Source organism: Nicotiana sylvestris, chromosome 5 (genome assembly GCF_000393655.2).
Source record: "Nicotiana sylvestris chromosome 5, ASM39365v2, whole genome shotgun sequence".
Taxonomy (NCBI): domain Eukaryota; kingdom Viridiplantae; phylum Streptophyta; class Magnoliopsida; order Solanales; family Solanaceae; genus Nicotiana; species Nicotiana sylvestris.
Genome location: NC_091061.1, coordinates 141,647,415 through 141,674,533, shown reverse-complemented (window position 1 = coordinate 141,674,533; position 27,119 = coordinate 141,647,415). Strand labels below are relative to the sequence as shown.

At 36.6% G+C, this 27,119-nt stretch overlaps 1 protein-coding gene across 1 annotated transcript; it reads left to right on the top strand.

Moving 5' to 3' along the window:
• Positions 1–1,009: 1,009 nt before the first annotated feature.
• Positions 1,010–26,987, top strand: LOC104248816 (RNA cytidine acetyltransferase 1-like). The gene is made up of 26 exons (XM_009805140.2): positions 1,010–1,258; positions 1,359–1,450; positions 2,652–2,823; positions 2,954–3,076; positions 3,347–3,520; positions 3,770–3,880; positions 6,463–6,596; positions 6,688–6,781; positions 7,689–7,787; positions 8,222–8,358; positions 8,566–8,660; positions 10,510–10,633; positions 10,717–10,804; positions 10,908–11,007; positions 11,098–11,150; positions 12,481–12,657; positions 14,123–14,160; positions 14,764–14,857; positions 15,198–15,377; positions 15,470–15,578; positions 16,899–16,968; positions 17,045–17,192; positions 25,396–25,524; positions 25,720–25,845; positions 26,091–26,156; positions 26,236–26,987. Exons 1-26 carry the CDS (start codon positions 1,154–1,156, stop codon positions 26,488–26,490), a joined length of 3,093 nt encoding a protein of 1,030 aa, XP_009803442.1. The 5' UTR covers positions 1,010–1,153; the 3' UTR covers positions 26,491–26,987.
• Positions 26,988–27,119: the final 132 nt, after the last annotated feature.

Genomic DNA, 27,119 nt, shown 5'->3' with positions numbered 1-27,119 from the left:
ATATATACTCAGGGTTCGAACTCGAGACCTCTGGTTAAAGGAAGAACAGTCTCATCCACTGCACCACATCCTTTGATGGTAACAAGCTTATTGATGTTATAGTGAGACTGGGCACCTTTGTCTCATGATATGTGATAGTTTGCATGTTAGTTTGATTTCCTTCAAGTTTCATGACATGTTTTTGTGAGTGATTTATCATTTGTTTCTTTTCTATAAGTTCCTTAGATTGCATATTTTGCTAATGTATGATTGCTCATTTACGAGTGACATGAAAAAAATATTTTTTGTATAAACGTTGACAAACTTCATTAAGAAAGGAATTACTACTCTTATTTTAGGATCTACTATTCTTTTAATATATGTTTGCCGGTAGAAACGCAAACCATAATTTCTAAGGCTTTCGATGCTAAGTATTATTCCAAATATTAGAATTAGTCACTTTGTACTTTTCATGGATTAGAGAAGACAGATTGTCTTCCTTCTCATTTTTTCGGTTAACTTTATCATTTCTTTTAAGTGATCGTCTTGCTTCTTTCTTATACATTGTTTTTCTTAATAGAATTTCTACCTAGTTTCCAACTACAATGACATTAGATATTTGCTTCATAAAGTTAGCATCAATTGCAGGTAGCACATTGGCGAAGAAAGAGGGGCAAGTACACAAATAACTATTCTTAGAGATGCTATTTATAAATTATTCAGTAGTTATTTTGTCCTGAAATTTTAAACTATAATTTTTAACTTTAGGACAATTTAAGATATTTTTATCCTGAAAAATTAAATTTCAGAATATACGGATTAATTTCTAAATAACATTCCTTTAAAGTAACTACATGGTGTCATTTCTATAAAAAAAAGATTGTAAAAAGTTGTTCATGATTAATTAGATCCCCTACTACATTTGACCAATTAATGACCGAAAGTTGGAATAAGAGGATGAAAATGTTAATTGTAAAAATGAGTTTCACCCTATAAAATACTGAAAGTTACAGTATTGCCCTAAAGTTAAATGCTTACTAGTCGTTCTCTTCTTACATTCATTAAACCCTCTCTAAACCCTAGTACAAGAACACCAGAACATACAAAAACAGAGGCAGTCTAAAAAATAGTACAACAGTTGAGCTTGAAGATAAACCCTAAACAAAAGAAAAAAATGAGGAAGAAAGTGGATGAACGCATAAGAACCCTAATAGAAAATGGTGTTAGAAATCGTCACCGTTCTATGTTTGTCATTATCGGTGACAAATCCCGTGACCAGGCATTTTCCGACTCCTCTTTCATTATACGTATCTCTGTAAATAATGCGAACAATCTGAACTTGTTTCTAATTCTTCGTTTCTATTTATTTTGTAAAACAGATTGTTAATTTGCATTACATGTTGAGCAAAGCTGTAGTGAGGTCACGGCCTACTGTGCTTTGGTGCTATAAGGACAAACTTGAACTTAGCAGGTTCGCAACTTTCTCCAATTTTGTTTTTTATTTTTCAATTATGGATATAGTCTGTTCTTGTTAAGTTTTGTCCTTTTATTGAATATGAATTGGTTAATTCCATGGGGAAGTTAGATTAAATCTTATAATTGGATTTTATTTGATACAAAGAAACTTTGAAAAGGTTCAATGAAGCTGCTTCACCAAAATTCTTGACTTTGTTGTAGCAGTTATTCTGTATAGTTGGTATATGGATCGGGAGATTTGGTTTTATAGTCCATTACAAATGTTATTTTAGTTAGGTGGAATTTATCGACACCCCCTTAAACTTGTCAGTGTATTTTATTTACACACTCGAACTAAGACATGTTCCAATTGGCGCCTGAATACATGATAAAGTGTTCCTATTAGACACTTCCAGCTCAAATTTTGGAAAAGCTTGTTCTCAAATTCCCATTACGTGGATAAGTTAACTACTTAAAATATGCCATCTCCTTAAATTATACACATCATATATAAGCTTTTCCGTAACAAACAAAAACAAGATAGGTTAGTTTATTAAAAAAAAAAACCCAATCAGCTAAAAACAAACTCCTGCCCCGTTAAACAAAAGACGCGCTTGTTAAAAGAAAACCAAGATCCATTTCCCAAAATCTCCCCAATGAGTGTCTAATAATAACACTTTATCATGCGTTCAAGTGCTCAATTTGAACGACCCTTAGTTCGAGTGTCTAAATGAGGTATATTGGCAAATTTAAGGGCCTGTCGATGTATTCTGCCTTTTAGTTATATGGCCTATTCTACAGGACACAAAAAAAAGAGATTTGTAAATAAAACACAAGAGTTCTTTGTAGGGTCATTTTCTTCTATTCAAATTAAAAGTGGACGCAGGAAATCATTTCCGCAGTTGGACGTTAGAGAAGAAATTTAAAATTCTATTTTGAATATTAAAACTTTAGTCACTCTATTTGTTGTGTAATAAGTTAGTTTTAGCTATATATATGGATTATGGCGTAAATTTACTGGCAAATTGCAGGTGAGTGGAATGAATGCTAGGTCATTGCTTTTTAGAGGTTATTATATTGAGTTGATTATCTTGTGAGTGATTAGTGGGAACTTTGTTCTGGTGTTTTTTCTCACTGTTCGTCTCAGTTTATCAGTGGATGTTACTAGTCATTTAGACAGTTTGTCATCAATGATAGAGTCAATCATCTTCTTGCAGTCACAAGCAAAAGAGAAAGAAGCAAGTGAAAAAATATATGCAGAGAGGACTACTGGACCCTGAAAAAGTAGAGCCTTTTGAACTTTTTGTTGAAACTGGAGGCGTCAGCTATTGCTTGTATAGAGATTCAGAAAGAATTCTAGGAAACACTTTTGGCATGTGTATATTGCAGGTAAATGAGAGGTTTTATATGTCCATAAACTATTTGAAGCGGATCAATTAACTATTTCCTCTTTTAAGGCCTCTATATGTGATTGTGATCTTTTGGAAAATTTCATTTCCTTTTTCCTATGACGTTCTAGGATTTCGAGGCTTTGACACCGAATCTTCTTGCGAGAACAATAGAGACAGTTGAAGGAGGTGGGCTAATTGTATTGTTGATTCGCACTTTGTCCTCTCTTAAGAGCCTCTGCGCCATGGTCATGGTAAGCTCCAATCCCAACTGCTCTGCTTTTTAGGCTGGAAAACTTTGAGTAAAAAGTAGATTAATGATGTCTCTTCCCTTTTTACTTCTTATTTGTTTTTTCTTTCTCGCTCTTTGTTTGTTAAATAAGATTTCAATGTATCTCACATACACATACACAAACAAAAAGAAGAGTATTTGAATGAAGAAGCTATTACTAGCTTGCAGATTGCTAATTGATTTTCTGTGGGTGTTTAATCTTGATACTCATTAAAGGTTTGTGAAAATGCAGGATGTTCACGACAGATTTCGTACAGAATCCCATTCACAGGCTACCCCTCGCTTTAATGAGCGGTTTATACTTTCTCTTGCATCATGTGAATCCTGTATTGTCATGGATGATGAACTAAATATTTTACCAATCTCCTCCCACATGAAGAATATTACTGCTGTTCCAGTTCAAGAGGTGAACTTCTTTCTGGATCAGTATGTTTGTGAGTAGTTTTGTTTACTGATTCTATATCTTAGATGATATGCACTGATTCAGATGATAGTCCATATAAATTATAGTTCTCACATATGCTTACACCATCTCAGATGTTGAACTGTGAAAGAATTACTCTTTCTGGAGTCACTTTTAGTAAAGGGTAAACTATCTTTGATAATCGCTTGGTTTAAGCATTCATAATTCTTTCTTTGATTTCCTTTGATGAAGGATTCTGAGGGTCTTTCGGAAGGAGAAAGGGAGTTAAGAAATTTAAAAGAACAGTTGAATGATGATTTCCCTGTTGGCCCTCTTATTCGGAAATGCTGTACCCTGGACCAGGTTAGTTACTTTGCTTGAACCGTGAGAATTGACATTTGTTTCTCAATTGTTTTCTGAGTATGTCATATGTAGCTAATTAAAAATCTATTTGGAACTAACCCCCAGGATAAAGAGTTACTCGCGTGCAAGGTAGCGTTTTAACTGCATTGTTGTATAGAGCACAGGATTAACAGGAGATAATGATTTGATACCTGGTGAAATTGAATATTTACAGTGGACATTCTGTCCTTTTCTTTTGTCACAGAATGTTGGATTGCTAGAGCCACACATAACAAGAATCACTAAAGTAATCAGACAATATGTAGTTAATAGGAGTACAAGCACTCATGCATGAGTACTCATTTTCCTTAATCAAAGTGATTTTTCCCCTTGAAATAGACAGCATAAGATGGGGCTGTAGTAAGTACAACCATACATAAGAACTTGTCTTCAACTTAGAGCTTGTTGATTTAAAGCTTAGATTATTTGGAAAGCCACCTTGTAATTGGATTTGGGTGTAATTGAGTGTAATTACACAGTTGGTCAGTATGTAATTGGGTGCAATTAAGAGGGAGCAATTACATTCTTCAATTCTCCGGGGAATGTGAGAATTGCTAGTAACAAGGTAACATTTTAACTTTTTTATTTTTCGTTTTACATTATTTCTCAACCCATTTCTTTTCTTCTCATTTCTGAACCTTACTTATAGCTTCCATGTAACTTTGTAACTTCTCATTGTTGGTTCTTCCTTATTTAGTTTTCTGTATTTTCTTAGTTTCCGTAATTGAGCTACTATTATTCTAATTTCTTGAAGCCATGTCTCATGAGTTCTCAACAAACTTAACTTATATTGAAAGATTCCATGAAAGTTGGGTTTCATTGTTTGAATGAGGTCATAGCCTTGTTTTTTTTTTCTTTTGAGTTATCATTAAATTAATATAAATATTTACTACAAAATAAACTCATAAATATTTATCTTTTGTTATTTGAAAAAAAAATGCAACTAAACATGAACTTCATACTATATTCACATGAATTAGTGAACAATTTAAATTCTTAAATGGAACTTTTACTAATGAATTGAAATAGAAATATTGTTTATTTTGAAACTACCAACTATTTTTTATGATATTACTTACAAATCTATAATTATTTAGTACTATATTTTCATGAAATGATATGGATTTTTTTCTTGACAAGGTAAGTAATTTTATAACAATTGTGGAAGGGAGCCTTGGCGTAACTGGTAAAGTTGCTGCCATGTGACCAGGAGGTCACAGGTTTGAGTCGTGGAAACAACCTCTTGTAGAAATGCAAGGTAAGGCTGCGTGCGATAGGCCCTTGTGGTCCGCCCTTCCCCGGACCCCGCGCATAGCTGGAGCTTAGTGTACCGGGCTGCCCCTTTTTTTTTTGCGGAAACCCCGTATACACGTCGTATACCAAAAAGAAGAGAACCTACACCAAATATGATTCTTAACAAAAGAGACCCAATCCTTTATACAGGTAGATACCTCATGAGTACACCAAAGAGGAACTAGACAGAAAAGACTACTTTGCCATTTTACAAAAATCTTGTTCCACCCCTTAAAAAGCTCTATTTCTATCTTTCCAAATAATCCACATGATTACTTAATATTTCTTATATAGACACATATTTGTCAAGCATAATGTTTATTTACTTGTTCATATGAAAAAGAAAATATATATGTAGTTCTTGATAATTAATTTTTATGTTAAAATTTAAATAGATCTAACGATGTAATTATACTTGTGCAAACAAACATTACGTTGTAGTTATGTTATGACAAACAAACAAATCTTTGTGATTATTACACCTTATAATTACTTTACGAGATGTCCTTCTAAACAGCCTCTTGATCACTATTGGTGCTTGATCGTTTTATTTTCTTGGTTTGAATAATTCTTTTCCTAATTTTTTCGATTGAAGTTTAACTATCGACATGTCAAAATTGTGAGAGTTGTCAGCACATACAACTTTTGATGTTTTTCCCTTAATTTGATGAAATCACCAAAAGCAGATTTCTCCATCCAAAGTTTGATAATAAATACAGACTGAAATAAGCCGCTGGTCAAATTGTGGAATCCTTTAGTCGTAGAATCATACAGTTTGGTTAGACCAACCACTCATAAATAAAACAAAGCTTCACGTACTTCTTATAAATAGAACAGAGCTTCACTTACTAAAAGAATATGACTTGCTGATAAAGGAATATCACTATGTGGGCTTAGATCTTGAAGCTAGGAATTTTTGTTACGGCTTAACTAGCATGTTAAATCCTCATACCTGCAATTATTGCATATTAAAGCTCTTGCTTTTCCCTTTCATAAAAAATAGTTTTCTATTCTTCCGTGCTTGCATTAAATACATCTTTAGTTTTCTAATTGTAATTTTGAATCTGATAGTAAACTTTAAAAACTATTTTTACTAGCTTAAATGAATGGATTCAAGTGATGATGTGGATTCAAAATATTTAACTTATAATACCGAGTTCACCATAAATAGCAGTTGTGGGTCCACTTTAATTCAATTTTTTTTTTGTCCTGCCACTGTATGATGCTATTAATCCAACAATATGAAATAGGGAAAAGCAGTGATCACGTTTCTCGATGCTATTCTGGATAAGACGCTCCGAAGCACTGTTGCTCTGCTTGCTGCTCGTGGCCGGGGAAAGTCAGCTGCTCTTGGGTTGGCAATTGCAGGGGCTGTTGCTGCAGGGTAAATCTGGTTTGGCCATTTGGGTTTCAATATCCTTCCTCTCTGTGATCCTACTTTGTGCTTTACTAAATTCTATTGATTGCTATTACAGGTATTCTAATATTTTTGTAACAGCGCCTAGTCCTGAAAATCTGAAAACTCTGTTTGCCTTTGTCTGCAAGGGTTTCGACATGCTCGAGTACAAGGTAGGATGCAAATATGTCTATTTGAGCAGGATCGATTTGCATATTCTCTATGAAATCTATCTTTCCTAGGGATGTTTTTTCCCCTTTGAGTGGGCCATTTGGCGCTTCAAGTATTTTTAATTGAGAAAATGCTTCCCCTGCTGAAATATGTGTAGAAACATAAGCATGGTTTAGGATTTTCTTAAATTTCTCGCGTAAGGGATTTTTCTAGTCTCACATATAGTTGGTACGGAAGTAGAAAAAATGAGGATGTTGAGATGGATATGCAGGCACATTAGGCTGGATAAGATTATGAATGAAGATATTTGGGAGAGGGTGGGCGTGGCTCCCATGGACGACAAGATGCGGGAAGCGAGGCTTAGGTGGTTCGGGCACGTGCGGAGGAGGAGCCTAGATGCCCTGGTTAGGAGGTGTGAGCGGTTGACTCTGGTAGGTACGAGAAGAGGTAGAGAGCGGCCTAAGAAGTATTGGGGCGAGGTGATCAGGAAGGACATGGCGCGACTTCAGATTTCCGAGGACATGACCCTTGATAGGAAGGTGTGAAGGTCGAGCATTAGGGTTGTAGGTTAGGGTGAGTCTGATAGTGTTTTGCCTAGGACTGCTAACGATTTTTGTTATTATTATTGCCCTTCCATTTATTTGCTGTCTCTTACGATGCTAATATTATTTTTCTGGTTTCTGTTGTTGTTACGGATCTATTGTCTCTGAGCCGAGGGTCTCCCGGAAACAACCTCTCTACCCCTTCGGGTTAGGGGTAAGGTCTGCGTACACCCTATCCTCCTCAGACCCCACTAGTGGGATTCTACTGGTGGTTGTTGTTGTTGTACATATAGTTGGTACCTGATATTGGTTTCATGTTCTGCTGACGGTATATAGAGATTTAACTCAATATGCTTCTTCTTTACAGGAGCACCTTCATTATGATATTGTGAAAAGCAATAACCCGGAGTTTAAAAAAGCTACTGTGAGGATCAACATCTATAAGCAGCACAGACAGACAATTCAGGTCAGTAATATTGATGAGGAGTTTTATCGTGATAATGGCTGCTTCCATTTCCAAGCTCATTCTTGCAGTGAATAATCCTGGAATCTGATATCAATTTCTTTCTCCTTCACTTTCTGCACTTTCTGTTCCCTTTGTCCTTGAACTTTAGAAGGCATTTTGAAAATTTGCTTCAATTTAGTTCTGCTTCGTGGTAATTTTTGTATGCTGGTTAGGTTTCTTATATTGCTCCATCTCTTGTGCTTTTCTGTTCTCTTAAAGGTTGTCAATGTATTTGTTCCTCTTCTTACAAATACATCTTTTACACCCATACTGTTCATTCTTTGCAATAACTTTTTGCAAGTATGTGATCTTTGATGTGCTTTATCATGTCTAACGCAATTAGTGTTTCTTTTTCTGAGTTTCTGATGTTCTCTAGATCATTTATGCAATGTCAGTATATACTACCACATGAGCATGAAAAGCTATCACAAGTGGAATTGTTGGTGGTTGATGAAGCAGCAGCTATTCCATTACCTGTCGTCAAATCTTTGCTTGGTCCTTACCTCGTCTTCCTTGCATCAACCGTCAATGGGTATGAAACAGTGTTCTGCTTAGTTTCCATCTAGTATTTTTATTCTCTCCAAAGAACCTATCCACTCCTGCGTCAATATATGTTGCTTCATAAAGTTTTGTTTCTTACTCACTTGTATGACAGAAGAATTATCTCTACACAGTCTTGTGTGCTTACACTGGGGTTAACGGAGCTGATAATCATTCTATTCTTGTTATCTTCTTAAAGCTATGAAGGCACTGGAAGATCCTTATCATTGAAGTTGCTGCAGCAACTAGAGGAACAAAGTCAGAAGTCCAAAAACACAGATAGTGCACTTTCAGGTATTTCAGCTCCACTTTCAGTAGTCGATCGCTTGACTTAGTGCGTAGAGTCCACGTGGCCTGAATATAATTGTATCAGGAGGAACTAGGAAAGCAAAGAAAACTGAGATGAGAGAGCGCTGACATTGGGTTGGAAGCTCCTTATCTATACTATATTAAAAGCACGAAACCCCTTAGCGAATTGTCGTTCGCCATTTTTACCCCTTAAAAATAATTTTCATATTGGACAAAGTTGTAAATTAATTCGTTTCCTACAATTTAGGAATTTGAAATCTACTAAAATTTAGGTTATTAAATTTTTCCTTATTTGAGTTATGTATACTAATATTAGGACTTTAAAATCGATTAAGATTTTATATCTTATAAGTTTTCCTTATTTAAACTATATAATATAACTAATTAAGAATTTGAAATCACTAATGTTTTTATTCAAAAGGAACTTGTGTTCATTCACGTATAGTTTTACAGTCCAACAACATAATTTTTTTTAACAACTATATAAACTTGTTACGGATTTTAACTCTTTAAATTAAAAGTCTTAATTTGGATAGGAGTGCCTTGAAGCTTTTACATTTACTTAATTTGTATAAATATATTCCATGAACCATCTTCCTATATATACTCAAAGAATAACTCATTATTGGAAATAACACAAAATCAAGAACTGAAACTATAGTTGAAGCTTTTACATTTACTTAATTGAAAATAACACAAGATATTGAATAAGAACAACTCGCTTCAGAGAGAGTGAAAGACGAAACTTGAGAGTCTTGTGCCCTAGGACAATGTTCAATCGTTCCTTCTTGTGAATCTATATCAGGTGCTTAACCTGAACACAATAATTTTATGATATTATCTGATAGTACCAACTGGTTATCTCAAAAAAGTATAGAGATTTTAATTGCCTTACAGTATAAGAAAAGCTGTTGAACTAGATCGTCACAACTCAGAAAGATGTGACGGAAAAATTTCATATATTAACAATGACAATTATATTTTCAAACTATGCATCATTTGCGTATTACCTTTGTTTTTGTATTAACCTAAAGTATTTTTATAATAAAAAAGTGATGCTTTGAACATGATTCTCATTCAGATTTTTTGCAGTTATGTTATCCTTTCACTTATGTTCTCCTGACATAAATAAACGGTCTATACATCTTTTTTTTATAAAAAAGGGTAATATTTCATATTTCGATAGTATAAATTTTTACTAAAATAATATTTACGTCATTTTTAAAATTTTATACTCATTGATATAGGGTACACGCGCAATGCGCGTACCCTAAGACTAGTAGTTACTAAAAGGCGGGAGATACATCTGGAATTGTGCTTGTATTTGTTGAAAAACGTATGCCTTAGTAACTTAATTCATGCCTTAATTTGTGCCTTGGGCAATGCAGTTTTGGTTGTGAATTTAGATCTTGGGGAAGTTTTCTGTGACTGGATTTTCAAGTAAAACCAAGTATTATGGTGAACAGGGATGGAGTTATTCAAAGTAAACACTCATAATACATGCTTTTGAAATATTCAAACTCCAGAGTTCTTGCAGGTCCACTTGCAAATTTAAATAATGGAACGTTGTCTGTGACTGGATGTTCCAAAGTAAATCCAAGTATTATATGAATCAAGCTGGAGTTATTTAAGTGAATGCTGATACCACACCCTTGTCGTTAAAAATATTGCTTTCCTTCAGGGCTGTGTTCATTCATGAGTGTGAAATTTTTTCTCGGTGTACTTTTGCCTCTCATGATATCCATGATTGAGTAGTATGATAAATTGTCCAAGGTCTCTGCAAAATCTTATTTTTTCATCTAGTTTAAATTCTGAGTTTTCCCATCAAATGTAGGTCGGCTTTTTAAAAAGATAGAATTGAGTGAATCCATTAGATATGCTTCTGGCGATACCATCGAGCGATGGCTTAATGCATTGCTCTGTTTGGATGTTACAAATGCTATCCCAAGTATCAGAAGGTAAATCTTCTTTGGCTTAACCTAGTTCCTGCAGAAGTCAATCATGTTCTATCTCCAGTTACAATTCTCTTTTTTCCTATCAGGTTACCACAACCGGGTGATTGCGATCTCTACTACGTTAACCGGGACACACTTTTCTCTTATCATAAAGATAGCGAGTTGTTTTTGCAGGTAAATCACCTATGCCTTTGAAGTAATGTATTCTTCAACTTTTAGGCTGATTTTTGCCTGGTCAACTTTGATTTATGGTGATCCTTTTGCATTGAAATTGCAGCGAATGATGGCCCTCTATGTTGCTTCTCATTACAAAAATTCTCCAAATGATTTACAATTGATGGCTGATGCTCCAGCTCACCACTTGTTTGTGCTACTAGGTATAATTCTACCAGTTGATGCTTCTCATAGAACACAACATTAATTGCATATTAAGTTAATGCAGAGTGCCTATCTAATTGTTTTCACAGGCCCTGTTGATGAGTCAGAAAATCATCTTCCTGATATTCTCTGTGTCGTCCAGGTTAGTGGTCTCGTCTGTAGCTGTTATGAAAATGTGCTCTTTGGGATGCTATATTTGTTAGAGATCTTCTGACCAATCACTGTGCTACTATTAGTTTCAGTATTCTTTTATATTTAGCCATTTCTTCTGTGCGTTTTACTTTCTCTGCCCCAATTTATGAGACACTCTTTTCTTTTTAGTTTGTCCTAGTAAGAATGACACCTTTTTATATTGAAAAATAATTTAACTTTAAATTTTCCATTTTACCCTAAATTAGATATTTGTCGCCATACAAATGTATGTGGCATGTTGTAGACCACAAGTTTCAAAAGTCTTTCATTTCTTAAACTCTGTGCCCAATCAAACACCCACATAAATTGGGATGGAGGGAGTAACTTTTGTCTGGTGTTCCAATTGGTGGGATGTCCACAGTTACAGCAGTTCCTCATCTTTATATGCAGCCTTCTTTCTTGCGCTATTACGTTAGTGACAGAGCAGGATATGTTTTGAAGGAAAAAAGGAACAAATGTATGTTTTAGAGTATAGCTGTTTGCAATATTTACTCTGCTGGCATGAGGAAGATCTTGTATTGAGCATATATGACCTTTTGGACTTGCTAAACTCTGTTTTAAGTAGATTTTGTACAATTTTTCTACTCCCTCTTGGGACCTATTTGGTAGTGTTTTCATTAATAAAACTACCTACCTTGTAAAAAAGTGACAGAAAAATAGAATATTCTCTCCATAGGGTCCTTCTATTGATACATGATTGTCTTTCTATGTGTGTAATATTTTGGTCCTAAAATACGAAATCACGACTAAAATTGCCTTGGGTTAGTTTTGCCTTCAATTAGTGTCATCATCATGTTCAAAGCATCAGTTAGTAATTTGTGCTGTTGCACGCGTAGTATATTCTGCTCCATTCCATGTTTTGTGGTCTATTCAGCTCTGGAACTCTTGAAAGGGTAAAAACTTAGTTCAATTCATCTTTACTAGGCCATGTGTGTTCTTTCTGTCTGCACGTATTAATGCATTTTCTTTCATTGTTTCTCATTGACTTCATAGATAGCATATTGATTCATCATCAATGATCACATTTTTTCTTAAATTGGATTGATATGGGTCTAAATGAGCTACATTCTTAATGAGGATTCATAAAGCAGACCTAAACTAGCTTAGGATTGATGCACAGTAGTAGTTGTTTATATTTGATAATTCAATGATGTAAGGTTGATTTCACAAGTCCTTTCTGATATGGATAGTAGAGTTTCTGATTTCACCTTAACATTTTCTTGGAATCAAAGAAGCAACACTAAGAGTTTTTGATCTGTCTTAATTTAACTTTAACACAGGTCTGCCTGGAGGGTCAAATTTCCCAGGAGTCTGCTAAAAGAGCTCTGATGGAAGGTCGCCAGCCCTTTGGAGATCAGATACCTTGGAAGTTCTCTCAACAGTTTGCTGATGATGTATTCCCAAGCCTTTCAGGTGCCCGCATTGTACGCATTGCTACACATCCGAGTGCCATGAGGGTAATTCTTACCAATTCTATGAATTTAGGAAAGATTTCCGAGTCCTCCCTCTAGGTTTATTTTTGTAATATTGATCTCCTTCGTGGTTTGTGATGTTACTTTAACCTCCTGATGCCGCCTTCAAATATTTTGGTATTTTGGAAAGAAATGGGAGTATTTTGGATATGAAGGATTTGCATAGCAGATCCCAACTAGCATGGAACGAAGGTGAATTGATTGATCGAATGAATGAGACTAGGTTCAAAGGATAAAATTTCTATACTATTTCTATACTATCTAGCAACGTCCTTTGAGGTATTAGTTATTGCACAATAAATTTTGTGAACCACCACTATTTTAGGCTCTAAGTTATCACTCGAAAAATAAACCAATTAGGGGATCCCTCATAATCTAGCATTCAAATCAGTGAAACTTTCCCAAACTCTATTTATGCTGCACAAATTGGTGTGAAATTGTGGGTAATCTTCTCAAATTGTAACAAGAAATAGAAATGGAGCCGCACCCAAGGGTGTGGCCTAGTGGTTATGAAGTGGGTTGAGAATCATGAGGTCTCAGGTTCAACTTTCAATGACTAAAATACTTGGTGGTTTCTTCCCATCTATTCAAGCATTGATGGATAGAATTATCTGTGGTACCTGTTGCTGGTGGGAGGTAGCACGTATCCCGTAGAATTAGTCGAGGTGCGCGCAAGCTAGCCCGCACACCACGGTAATAAAAGAAAAGAAATAGAATAAATTTATTTTCTATAATTGATATTGAAACAAATTAATTCACTGAAATTTATTGGACGAGACGAAGGAAAAGTAATTAAGAACTTTCAACTTCAAGAATTTCATTCTATTTTTTTCTTCGTAATTTAATTACTATGTTTCACGTACTTGATAAATGGCAGGGATATTTTCTATTAAAACTGCATATATTATTTTATTTTGCAAATGTAACCTCTTTAAAACCTAGAGAAGTTAAATCCACTTAAATGTGTAAAACCAATTTAACCATAAAATTACATCCTAAAGAATAGATTAAAGTATAATTGAGTACTTAAACAATTAAGTAGGCTACAAAAGATTTATAGCTACTTAAATACAGGAATTCTTCCCCAATTGAACCCATTCGTTGTTAGTTGATCTATTCTACCCATGTAGGAAAGAAGATTGTATTTTACATTCTGTTATTGTTAAAGAGATTGGTGAAGGTTTCACACCAATTTTGTAGTGCGATAGAAAATTTAGCACTAATAATTGAAGCTCCAAAAAGACAGATTTGGGATATCACAGAAATCTTGTCATCTTAACCCGATGTCGTTGGAAAAAAAATTCAAAATGAGAGCAGTCTGCATATCTTGCGACAATGGAGGTTTGCGTTTAAAAGCAGACATGGAAGGAGGTTTTTGAAAATTTATCGAACAGTTTATGTCCATTAACTTTATCAGCATGTCTAACCGTGCCTCACTGTTGTGTTGCAGCTTGGATATGGTTCTGCTGCCGTTGAACTCCTAACCAGGTAGCTAGAAATTTCATTGCAATTCTCACATCTTTTGGTTTCAATATGATTTGTTAGTTGCTTCAATCGCCTTTGGCTTTCTGTAATTCGTGAAAGATTAAGGTACTCCATAGGTCGTTGCTTGTTATGCATACTGGTACTGCATGTTATGTGGAATAAAACACACACATAGACACAATATATCTACACATAATAACAATAACAACAAACCAAGTGAATTCCCACAAGTGGGATCTGGGGAGGGTAGTGTGTATGCAAGCTTTACCCCTACCTTGGGAGGGCAGAGAGACACAATATATATACATACATATATAAATTGCAAATTCGCATATTTATTATGTATCATGGCTTTAGGTTCTCATTTCTAGATTCCATTACTTCATCGGGTATTTTCATAGGTTTTCTCTAATACATTTGTTAAATTGTTCAAGATTTAAAGATGTGACAATTTTTTGAAAGTGTTTTGAGCTAAGTACATATTATGCTTCTTCAGCTAATTAATGGGTTCAATTCATCTGTGTTAGAGTTTGACATAGTCACCACTATTGCATATCTTTCATACGTGGATCTTTGATGTACAATAAGTTAATTTACTGCTAATAGGTACTTTGAGGGTCAGTTGACTCAATTATCTGAAGTAGACAGAGAAGATGCTTTGGAGACTCCTGAAGTCAACGTAACTGAAGCTGCAGAGGAGGTATTCTTGTTTCATCTAGCTTTGCAGTTTGTACTTTATGTTATTGGTTTTCCTCTTATCATTTGGGTTTTCAAAAATTGCAAAAATGTTAAATCATTGTACTTTTTTTAAACAGTGTTAAATCATAATGTTGTCTCTCATTAAATTTGCCTTCCCTTCATATTCATATGGTCTGTCTGCAGTTCACTATCTAGTACATGATATATTGTGTTAAGCCCTTCTGATTGACCATTTGCTGTAATATGGCAAGTGAGATAGTTAAAACATCTAGAAAGTCTTCTATGTGGAAAAGAACGTTTGTTTGGTTTTTGTTATTGAAATTATACTACCTTCCCTGCAGGCCTCTTTGCTCGAAGAAAATATGAGACCGAGAACGGATCTTCCTCCTTTGCTTGTCCCTTTACGTGAAAGACGACCTGAAAGGCTCCATTACCTTGGGGTATCATTTGGACTTACCTTGGATCTTTTCCGCTTTTGGAGAAAACATAAGTTTGCTCCATTTTTCATAGGCAATGCCCCTGTAAGCCTCGGAGTCCTTTTGTTCCTTAAATTCTTTTTAGTTGCTTGAAATTGAGGATTAAATGTGATCAAACATGTGATTGGATGAATCAGAATAGCGTAACTGGCGAGTACACATGCATGGTCTTGAAGGCATTGAAAAATGATGATGTTGAAGCTGCTGGGTCAGATGAGTGGGGCTTTTATGGTCCCTACTACCAAGGTAATCAGTTGTTTTTGTTCTTCTCGATTTTTTAACCTTATCATCTAAAGGAACTGAAAGGAGATGGAAAGAATCTTTTGCCATGATAAAGAAGGACACAAGTTCTATGATTCCTAATATATTCCTTAGCTTTACATTGTTAAGAGAGTAGTGACTTCGTATTACAAGCAACCTTGGGAATTATGAGTAATTTCATGGGAATGGTGAAAATTGTCCTCCTCACTCTGGTCCAAAAGTTGGAGAAGACAGAGATACAAGTTTCATATGTTGTCCCCTCACTTTCTTATCTCCCCTCCTTTCTATCCTCTTCCCATCTATCTAACGAGCTACAAGTCTTGTAGCAGCTGGTATTTGTTCTACAAGTTCTTTTTTCCTTTTCTTTTTTAATGTTAGTTAGCGTCTGGAGTTTTGTGTGATAAGACAGTGCCACCGATTCTCAAAGGTAAGTTCTATAAAGCAGTGGTTAGACCGGCAATGATGTATGGGGCTGAGTGTTGGCTTGTTAAGAACTCACATATCCAGAAGATGAAAGTGGCAGAAATGAGGATGTTGAGGTGGATGTGCGGGCACACTACGATGGATAAGATTAGGAATGATGATATTCGGGAGATGGTGCACGTAGCTCCCATTGATGACAAGATGCGGGAAACGAGACTTAGATGGTTCGGACATGTTGAGAGGAGAAGTCCAGATGCTCCGGTAAGGAGGTGTGAGCGCCTAGTTGTGGAGGGAACGAGAAGAGGTAGAGGGCGGCCTAAGAAGTATTGGGGAGAGGTGATCAGACATGATATGGCGATGCTTCAGATTTCCGAGGACATGACATTTGATAGGAAGTTGTGGAGGTCGAGCATTAAGATTGTAGGTTAGGATGTAGTTGAGTCTTGCCTTACTAATACCGCTGTGAGACTAGTCTGGTAGGGTTTTTGTCTAAGATAGCTAGTGGCAATGTTGTGTCGTACTATTTTTCAGTGCATGACCTATTTACTAGCTATCGGTTTTGCTTTGCATCTTTCTTCCGTATTTCATGTTCTTATTTTTCTTATGACTTTCTTATGATTTCTGTGGTGATACTAATATTGTCTACATTGTCTTTTGTTCTCTTGAGCCGGGCGTCTTTCGGAAACAACCTCTCTATCCCTTCGGGGTAGGGGTAAGGTCTGCGTACTCACTACCCTCCTCAGACCCCACTAGTGGGATTTCACTTGTTGTTGTTGTTGTTGTTGTTGTTGTTGTTGTTGTTGTTGTTGTTGTTGTTTTTTAATGTTAGTATTGTCTTCTATTCCTATTTCGATATATTGATGTTGTCTATAACATTCTCAGAATACAAGCGACGGTTAGTCGAACTGTTGGGTTCGACCTACCGGAGGATGAACTACAAGCTTGCTATGAGGTAAAATTGAACATTTTGGTGGTTAGGTAATATGTATGTCTCTTTACATATGCTTATGATGGTCATAATCTTGCAGTGTCTTTGATCCAAAGATCAACTTTGTAGAGCAGGACCCTGCTTCTTCTGCTTCAAGTGAATTCTTAAACTTCATGAAGTTTTTTCTGGAGCCTCATGAGATGAAGAGGCTTGAAGCTTACTCAAATAGCCTTATTGACTACCCCTTGGTAAGATTTGAGTTGATGATTAGTGAGGAAATATGTTATATTAAGTAGAGATGCAAGATCTCGTGATAAAGTTTTTACTTGTCGAAATGACTTAGCGGATGGGCGTTCTATATCAACAGTCATAAAAGGGAAAAGGCTAAGAGTACTGTGAGCCACTCAAACAACCTAATTACCACTCCTGGTTAGATCTCAATTAGTGATGAGAGTGAAAATATGCTATGTCGAGTAGTGATAAAAGATTTTCTGGTGGTGCTACTATCAAGCTATGCTAGATGTATGTTTTGATATCAACAATCATGTGGAGCTTGTTCTTTAGAAGACAACCATTGTGGTAAACATGCCCGAACAACTTGAAACACCGAAAAGAGCTGAAGGTTGTCATCTTTCCAATTTGAAGCATCATAAATCAACTAGAACGCACTTTTGGACAGATCTGGTGAATGATTTGATAATATCGTTGGTATATGGTTCGAGTATAGATGAAAAACTCATATTGGTACATATTACTTTGGCTAAATACCTAGATAGCCCCTTAAACTTGGTACCATTTGTAAGTTGGACGTTCCAACTTAACTAGCGACCAAACAGGCACTTTAACTCGGTAGAAATGTATCTCTTAAACACACAAGTTAGCAAAACCAAGCATGTGACCATTACTTGCTGATGATGTGTCAAAGAATGAATAAAATAAAGACACGTGTCTTAAAAAGAAAAAAGAAAAAAAAATTTCACCCTCCCCACCCCACTCTAATCTTTTTCTTCTTCGTTCCAGTAAGTTTACTTTCAATCTCCATTATTTGCTTCTGCAAATTCACATATAAGTCATAGCTATCAATTATTCTATTCTTCTTCTCTAATACCTCTGTTGTCTCTCTCCCGTCTCCTTCAGCCACCCCCTGTCTCGCTCTCTCTACTTCTCTCTGTTTTTGTCTCTCTATCAGATACTTGAAGTGAGGAAAAACATATATTTTCTTCTGTTTTGCTTTAACTGGTAGATGGAGACCTGAAAGTAAAGAGCTTTTGGCAAACTTTTGTAGTGACTAGGAGAGCAACACAAATTTTCAAGATTACTGGAGTATTATATTTGATTCAAAAGTAAAAAGGAAATTTACAAAATCGTTTGAGTTCTTCCTAAGCTTGAACTTGACATTTTATAGAGTTGGCTCAGTTTACTATGTCTGTAGCTTCAAACCTTCTGAATAATATTTTGGCTTTATTTGCTTCATTTTGTTGTCAAAAGATTATGAAGTTCGCTGGATAAAATATAAATACAGGCCTTGGTATTCAGTCGTGTGCTGTTTAAATAGGGAGAAGAAAGTTTTAGGACTAGGGCTTTTTTTTTTTTTTTGAATTGGTAACTATTGTATATATTAAAAAACATCAGTACATAGGTTGCACTGAAAACCCAATTTACATGGAGAGGATTAGTAAATGTTCTAATTCGAGACCTAGCAAGATCCTAGTATGTCTATGATTGTCAATGTGTCTTCTATGTAAATCTGATTGCACCAGAAACAAAAAAGAAGAATACAATTGAGTTTGATCTTCTGCACTGGATTGCTTCTATCTTCAAAACATCTAGCGTTCCTTTCCCTCCAGACTATCCACCAGATACTCGCCGGGACAGTCCTCCATCTATCTCTACTAGTTGCTTCAGCTCCAGCTTCTTCCCAGCTATAAAGGACATCTTTAAGCCTGTATGGCATTGACCATGAAATATCCCTAAGACTAATAAAGATTTTCCATAGTTTGTCTGTAATCTTGCAATGAAGAAACAAATGTGTGACAGTTTCAGCATTTTCCCCGCACAGAAAACATCTTGAGCACAGAGAGATTCCCCTTTTTATGAGATTCTCCTGGGTTAAAAACGCCTCCTTTGCTAGTAGCCAAGTGAAGCAAGCTACCTTGTATGGAATCTTTGTTTTCCATATATGTTTCCAAGGCCATGGGCCCATCTGTTGATTATTATGATTCAGAATCTTATATGCGTCCTTCACCCGGTATACCCCTCTGTTGTGCCTCTTCCACCAAAGTGAGTCACAACCCTCCTGTAATCCTTTAAATGCTTCCAGCTCTTTGTAAATGTCAGCTAATCTTGTTATCTCCCAGTCATTCAACTGTCTTCTTAGAGCGATTTCTCATCCTTGAGGACTCCTCATATCAGCTACTGTCTTATGCTGGTTTTGTGCTAAACCAAACATGTCGGTGTATCTTTCCTTTAAGCTTCCGTTTCCTAACCAATTATCATTCCAGAATGATGTGTTCCTTCTGTTGTTTACTCTTATGGAAGAGTGATTCTTCATTATAGGCCAAAGTTCTCTGATGGATTTGCACACACTTACTCCATATGATGTTCTGACTTTTTTTGACACCTAGTTATTTTTCTCACCATACTTTGCTTTGATCACTTTGCCCCATAAAGATTGAGGTTCTTGAGAGTACTTCCATAACCATTTCATTCTAAGAGCCTTGCTATGATTCTTCAAATTCCTTATTCCTAAACCACCTTGTTTTTTATCCATTGTGAGTGTCTTCCATTTAACTAAATGAAAGACCTTTTTCTCCTTATTACCGTGCCAAAGGAATGATCTTCGAAGTTTGTCCAATCTCTGTAAAATGCCTGCTGGAATTGGGAACAAAGACATCATATAAGTAGGAAGTGAGTCTAATACTGAGTTTATTAGAACTAGCCTGCCCCCCAAAGATAGGTATTGTGAATTCCATCTTGACAACTTCTTCTCGCACTTTTCTATGACTTAATTCCAGATTTCTTTTGATTTCAGTCTTGCACCTAGAGGCATCCCAAGGTAAACAGCTAGTAGGGACCCAACTTCTCCTCCCAATATCTGTGTCAGTTGCTCCATGTTATTAACTTCATTAATGGGAAAAATATTGCTCTTTCTCCAGTTGATGTGTAATCCTGAGACTCCCTCAAATAAGACCAAAATGATTCTTAGCAATCTAAGTTGTTCCTTTTCGGCATCACAAAAGACTAGAGTATCATCAGCATATTGGAGATGTGTGATCTCTAGATTGTTTGCCCCACTCCTGTTTACCTCAAAACCTTTAACCCATCCACTGACTTTAGCCGTTTTGATCATGTTGTTCAATCCTTCCATGGCTATAATGAATAGAAAGGGAGATAAAGGATCACCTTGTCTTAGACCTCTGTGTGAATGGAAAAAACCTTTAGGAGATCCATTTATGAGAATGGAGAATTTTACGGTGGATATACAAAATTTCATCCATCTATTCCATTTCTGCCCAAAACCCATTATTTCTAACATTCTGAGTATGAAGCTCCAATTTACATGATCATAGGCCTTCTCAATATCTAATTTGCATAAGATTCCAGGTTCCTTCTTTTTTATTCTTGAATCCACAGCTTCGTTGGCAATCAACACTGCATCTATTATTTGTCTTCCTTTGATGAAAGCCATTTGTTGATCATCGACAATTTCCTTTGATGAAAGCCATTTGTTAAGACTTTTGAGAGCAATTTGTAGAAGCTCCCTATCAGACTGATCGGTCTGAAATTTCTCAATTCTTTTGTACTTGTCTTCTTTGGAATCAAAGCTATATATGTTGCATTGAAGCTTTTCTCAAACATCTCCTGAGAATGGAAGTTGTTGAAGGCCGCCATGATGTCTTCCTTCAAAATGTCCCAGCACTTTCTGAAAAAAACCCATTGTGTATCCATCCGGACCTGGGGCCTTGTCACTTGCACACATCTTCAGACAGGACAAAACTTCTTGTTCCTCAAAGTTACTCTGTAAAAGCTCCCTTTCTGATTCAGAAATTCTTTTGCTATTTTCGAAATTTACCGTTGGTCTCCACTCTTCAGGCTCGGTGTATAACTCCTTGTAGAATTCAGTTATCTCAATCTCTATTCTGTTTGGATCCTCGACTACTTCATGTCGAATCATTAGTTGATCAATGTTGTTATTTCTCTTGTGTGCATTTGCAGTGCGATGGAAAATTTTTGTATTCCTGTCCCCTTCTTTGAGCCACAGAGCTCTTGATTTTTGTCTCCATACATTTTCTTCATTCTTGAGTTGTTCCTCAATCTCCATTAGAGTAGCTGCTTTCCTCACTGATTCCTCCTCTGTCAGCGCTCTTAATTGTTGTGTTGTCTCAAAACCTGCTAGTTGACTTAGCAATTTTGTTTTTTGCATTCCCAAATTACCTTCATAAACTCTGCTCCATTCTTTTAGCTTGCCCTTGAGAGCTTTTAACTTACACGCTAAAATGTAATCTGGTCTTCCTGAGAATTCGAAAGATGTCCACCAGTCTCTAATTCTATCATCAAAACCTTCCACATTCAGCCACCAATTTTCAAACTTAAAGTATGATTTAGCTTGTTCCCACGCACCACAGTATAGAGCCACAGGTGAATGGTCCGAAATCAATCTTTGTTGGATGGTTTGCTTGATGTTTCTGAAGCTTTCATCCCATTCTTCTGAAATGAGAAATCTATCAATTCTCGAAGCGGCTGTATGATTGTCCCCTTTGGCTGTATGATTGTCCCCTTTGAACCAAGTATAGTAGTCTCCTTCAAGTCGTAGATCTATCAACTCCATATCTTCTATAAAATCCGAGAATTCCACCATCGCTTTGGACCACCTTGAACATTCCCGTTTTTCAGAAGGGTGCCTTGTAATGTTAAAATCGCCACAAACCGCCCAAGGACCTTCCATCAATCCCCTCACTGCACCAATTTCTCTCCAAACTATTTTCCTTTCTATTCTACAATTTGGGGCATACACTCCTTGTTATGTGACATTTAAAATTCTGTAAAAGAGCCTCGAACTTGCAAGTCAAAGTGTATGCACCAGTCTGTAACACCTCCCCTTTCCATACTCTGCAATCCCATAATAACAAAATCCCCCCTCTCGTGCCGCTAGCTTCTAAACTTGCGTACCTCACCCATCTACCACCCCATATTTGACTTACTATTTCCTTAATATCCCCCTCCACTTTTGTCTCTTGCATGCATATAATGTCTGCCCTCCAGTTCTGCACTTGACTTTTTATGATCTCCCTTTTCCTCTTGTCGTTTAAACCCCTTACATTCCAGGAAATTACTTTAATCTTCATATTGAAATGATTGATAGATCTCTTCCCCTACTCCTTTTCCCGTCACTCTTGAATTTGACATCAAACGAAGTTAAACCTTTTAATTCCAGTGATCCTTTGAATCTGTGTTTCTTCACCTCCAACTCTGTCTCCACCCTTCTAACCTGTCTGCAACTGTCAATTTCCATTAACAATTCCAATGCTTCTTCTTCATGGCCTTGAAAATCTACTCCAAACATTTTTCCCAATTTGATCATATTTTGGTGGACCCATAGTGTTGCATCCATGTCTTTATCCATTAAAGGATTGTGTTGCTGAACTGCTATAGGATTCACCTCCTCGATTTCCCAATCTTGGATAGAGCTAAAGTGCTTTAGTTGTTCCGAAACACTTCCAGCTTGATCTTCCCCCATAATTGTGTTTATGCTCTGCTCCCCTGCCTTCTGTTCCAGTCTTGCTATCTTTGCTCCACCTTCTGGCTGCCTGCAACTGTTGAATGTTGCCTTTGTCATACTTTCAAGGTTTTCATTGGGGATTGAGTCCCCTGGAATGGACTCTATTTCCCCCAGGTAAGATGGTCCTCCCATTTCCTCAATACAAGGCTTGAGCCTAATATCGTCAGAAAACTCACACGAGAGATCATTAAAGATGACTTGTGCAGCCAAGTCGGAGTCATAGGACTTCAGTTCGTTGTTTGTCACTTTACTGCTTTGATTCATCGAACTTGAACCTTGTGTAGGTTGCACACTTGCCTTTCCTTTATCAGTGTTTCGCAATATGGTGCACCCCACTAGATTGTTCAAATATCTCTCTATTTCAAAACATTGTTCGTTTTCTTGCATCTTCAACTCATATCTTGTCTGTCTTTCAGCCCAGATTGGGATGAAAAATTTGATACCGTCTCTTACAATCCCAACCTCATTGGGAGTCTTTCTGCCATCACCAACAATTTTAATTCTTGCCCACTTAAAATGATTTTTGAGATCAGTTTCTTCTTCAGTAGCTATCCATCCCCCACAGAGATCTCCTATTTCTTTGAAGATGTTTTGTGACCATAGATGTAAAGGAATCCCCATGGCTCTAATCCAGCATGTTTCCTCGATTTGTGAGTTTGGAATGCATCCAGCACTATGACTCCACCATTCCAGATGAAGCTTGAACTTTTTCCAACTCCATTCTCCTTGCATAATCTGCTCCGCCATGAATCTGTTTGGGAATTCAAAAAGAAACATGTTGCCTGTCATTTCATACATGTTTACTCCATATGCTTTGTTCCATGACGCACTAGCCCATCGCCTTATGTCTGCTAAAGTGGGTCTCTCGTTGATTTCTTTCCCAAAAAACCCGACAATGCATCTTTTTAGTAAACCAAAATCCTCGCTACCTGTCGGTTCCACAACAAAGATATCTCCATTGTTTATGCTGACCTTTGCCTCTCGAAGAGTATTGGATTGCCATTTACTCTCCTTGATTGCTTTGACATAAGGGTAGTTGTCCACCGTGATTCTAGGTGGTACTGTGAGATTCATTTTGGGGATCTGATATATGAATCTTTCTATCTTGGCTGCTATGTCATTCCAACCTGCATTCAAGGCTAACTCTGGAATTATGATAACAGACCTCCCTTCTCCCTTCAGTGACAGAATGCTCATGTATCTTCCGTGAACGTTGAATTTCCTGGTACAGAAATGTTCTCTCATGTGTTCCTTGCACTTCCATCGCTTCACTAAATTCATTTGATCTTTCGAGGCTTCTTTAAGTACAAAACAAATCCATTCCATTACCTTTCTGCCCATGGATGATCGTCTCATCATGCTGCGGCTTCTCTCCACCCATTCAAACCATACCTCTTTGTTGGAATTCCATCTGGTAATGTCAAAAGATTTGAAACCTGCGTTGAAATATATCCGGTTGTCTCCCATATTGCACAACCCAGCTGTTCAGGTTATGGAAATTATAAGGAGTATTTGATGGTCATCACAGTTGAGCTGTTGAGGTAAAAGAAACTGAAATTTGGCCCAAAACAGAGGTTTCCCGCTCCCGGAAAAATAAAAGTCGTCGGAAATCTGAAAAAATTGTACCAATCTGGTCGGAATTAACAGTAGAGGAAGCTGTCCAAAATTTTTTTTTTGAAAAGCTGCCGGAAAATGCCTCACGCGCCCGGCGCGTGGGTGGAAGGTCGCCGGAGAAAGCCGCGCGTGGAGGCTGCTTCGTCGGAAAAGATTCAGTGGAGTGGTCGGAATCTCGGGGTCTATCTAATGGTGTTCATGGAAAGCTACAAAATCTTGTACTCAGGCTCCTCGGGGAGTGTGCCTTAGAGTTTAGAAAGTAGAGAGAAAATCTTTAAACATACTAGGGCTTTTCTTTTAATAATGGTGAAGATGAATTTGAGGGAGATGATGGTGAATTTGGATTTATTTTTTAACTGCTAGAAGAGCTGATTCAGCAGCTTTAAAAAAGCCTCACGCGCCTATAATAAACAAAACAAATACGCGGTATTCCATGTAGGACTCTTGTGCATGAAAGAAACATTTAAGACGAGTTAAGGTGTCTATCCGGTCACTCCGTAGTTTATATATCTATTTTATAAAACATGCCAAGTTTAAGGGGCTATCTAGGTATTTGGCCTATTACTTTTGACGACAAGAAAATTCTGAACAAAAAATGACATGTGAAATATGTCTCTTATATTGCTTTGTAATTTAATAACAGGTACATGATTGTCCTTTACTTTGTCTGTTTTGTGTCTAGGTCTTCGGTATAAAGGTTGAAGTTCTAATTTGGTAGATGCAAATAAAATCCAATAATTAGACATTTGATATCTAATGATTTTTTAAGTATGGAGATCAATAGGGGCTTGTTATCCGGTGCATAGAATTAGAAGGACCAATAGTAAAAAATGGGAAAGACATGAAGGGATGAAAGATGTGGCAGAAACAAATCCTTCAAAAGTGCCCGATATTTACTGTTTACTGTGTGAACATTTAAGGAGGACAAAACTACCTTTCTGTTTTTACCTAATGCATGCGGTGTTTAAATGTCTCAAAAGTGCCTGACATTTGTTTTTACTGGGTCGTCGTCGTTGTTATTTCCACGTTAATTATTTGCATGAGCTATTTTTTCACAGATTCGAGATGTTGCTCAAAAACTTGCTCGTGTGTATTTTTTGGAGCATTTGCCAGTTTCCCTTTCATATGCCCAGGCTTCCCTTTTGCTTTCCTATGGCCTGCAGCACAAAGACATCCCTGAAATAGAGGTTTGCTGGCTTGCTAGTCTTTATCTTGAATAGTTTATTCTGTATTTTCAGGCCTTGTGCAGTGAAATACACTTCTCTTTTTTTGTTAAGGCCACTAGTTTTCCGTCATCACATCCAAAATAAATACTAGTAGATACTTTCATTCAATAAAACTCCAGTGTTCTCAGTTTACTCTTTTTAATTCTTATTTTACAGGGAGAAATGAATTTGGAAAGGCAGCAGATATTGTCCTTGTTCATGAAAGTCATGAAGAGGCTTTGCAAATACCTAAATAATCTAACATCAAAAGAAATTAACTCAACTGAATCTCGGCTTAAAGCGGTAAGTAGAATTATATTTCATTCTCCTGAGAGTCCTATGCTAAGACAAATGAAAAAGTAAAACGGGAACAATATCTGCACATGTCGTCATGCTGTGTGTCAATTGTGGACATAAGGAAATATTCCAACACTTCTCGTTTTAGTTTGTCTCAAGATATGAACAATTTAAGTATAATTAAAGAGCAGTTAAGCTTTTGTTCATCTGTTTTTGCTAAACATTAACTGAGGCACGTTTTCCGTTTTCAGCTTAAGATGGAAGCACATTCGATATCTGTTGATGAAGATCTCAGTGATGCTGCAAAGAAAGTCCAGGTTCGAATTTGCTTGCTCTTGTCCCTGCAAGTTTTCCCCCATCTCGAAAAGATCTCTAATTACCTAAGGTCATATCTAGGATGAGATGAAAGCCAAGACGGACGGTTTGTTGGACCCAGAACTATTTCAGCAATTCGCTATAGTTGACAGAGAAGCTGATTTTGAAAATGCTCTTCAGAATGGTGGTGGGAAGATAGTTCCTGGCGGTGTAATTAGTGTAAAATCCAACAAAAGCAAGTCGGAGAAACATTCCAAGACAGAGACTGAAAAGAGTGACAAGAAAAGAAATAAAAACCACTCTGGATCTAAATCACATAAGAAGAGGAGGAGTTGATCTTGTTGGCACAATAAGTTCTTCCCTCTCGTTTTCTAATTCCCGCTTCATTTCCTGGGTTGTTTCTCCTATTAATTTATGACCAGGGGGAGTAGAGCGCGATCATACATCTCATTGCATATTGCCATCTTAATCACAACCATCACCACTATTTATGCAAGCATTTATAGGTCCACAGATTCTGTTCATCCCAATTTTGCAAAATTTTAAGAATTACTCTGTAATAGGTTAGGAATACTAGCGGTCTCGTCCTTCAGTCTATAGAAGCTCTCCTTAGTGGACTTCTCTAGAGCGAAGTAGCATTTTTCTGCACCATTTATTATGTCAAGTTTTTAATCATCATCCGCCCTTTATCCACAGTACCGTACTATTTTTCCCCCTTGTATCCGTTTTAAATTTTATCATTTTCCGTCGATCTGTGTAACATGCATATTAACTCCTACATCCAAAAACGGAACATGTGCTATATTTTAATTTTGATGTGTATTAACTGACGACGAACCGTGTACGAGGTCGATGATCCCGTTGTATGAATTATATTATCTGTTTCATTGAGTGGGTTGCCATTAGTGGTGGCAAAATGGTTAAAAGAAAACAGTTAACCACTCATATTATCTACTAAAAAATGG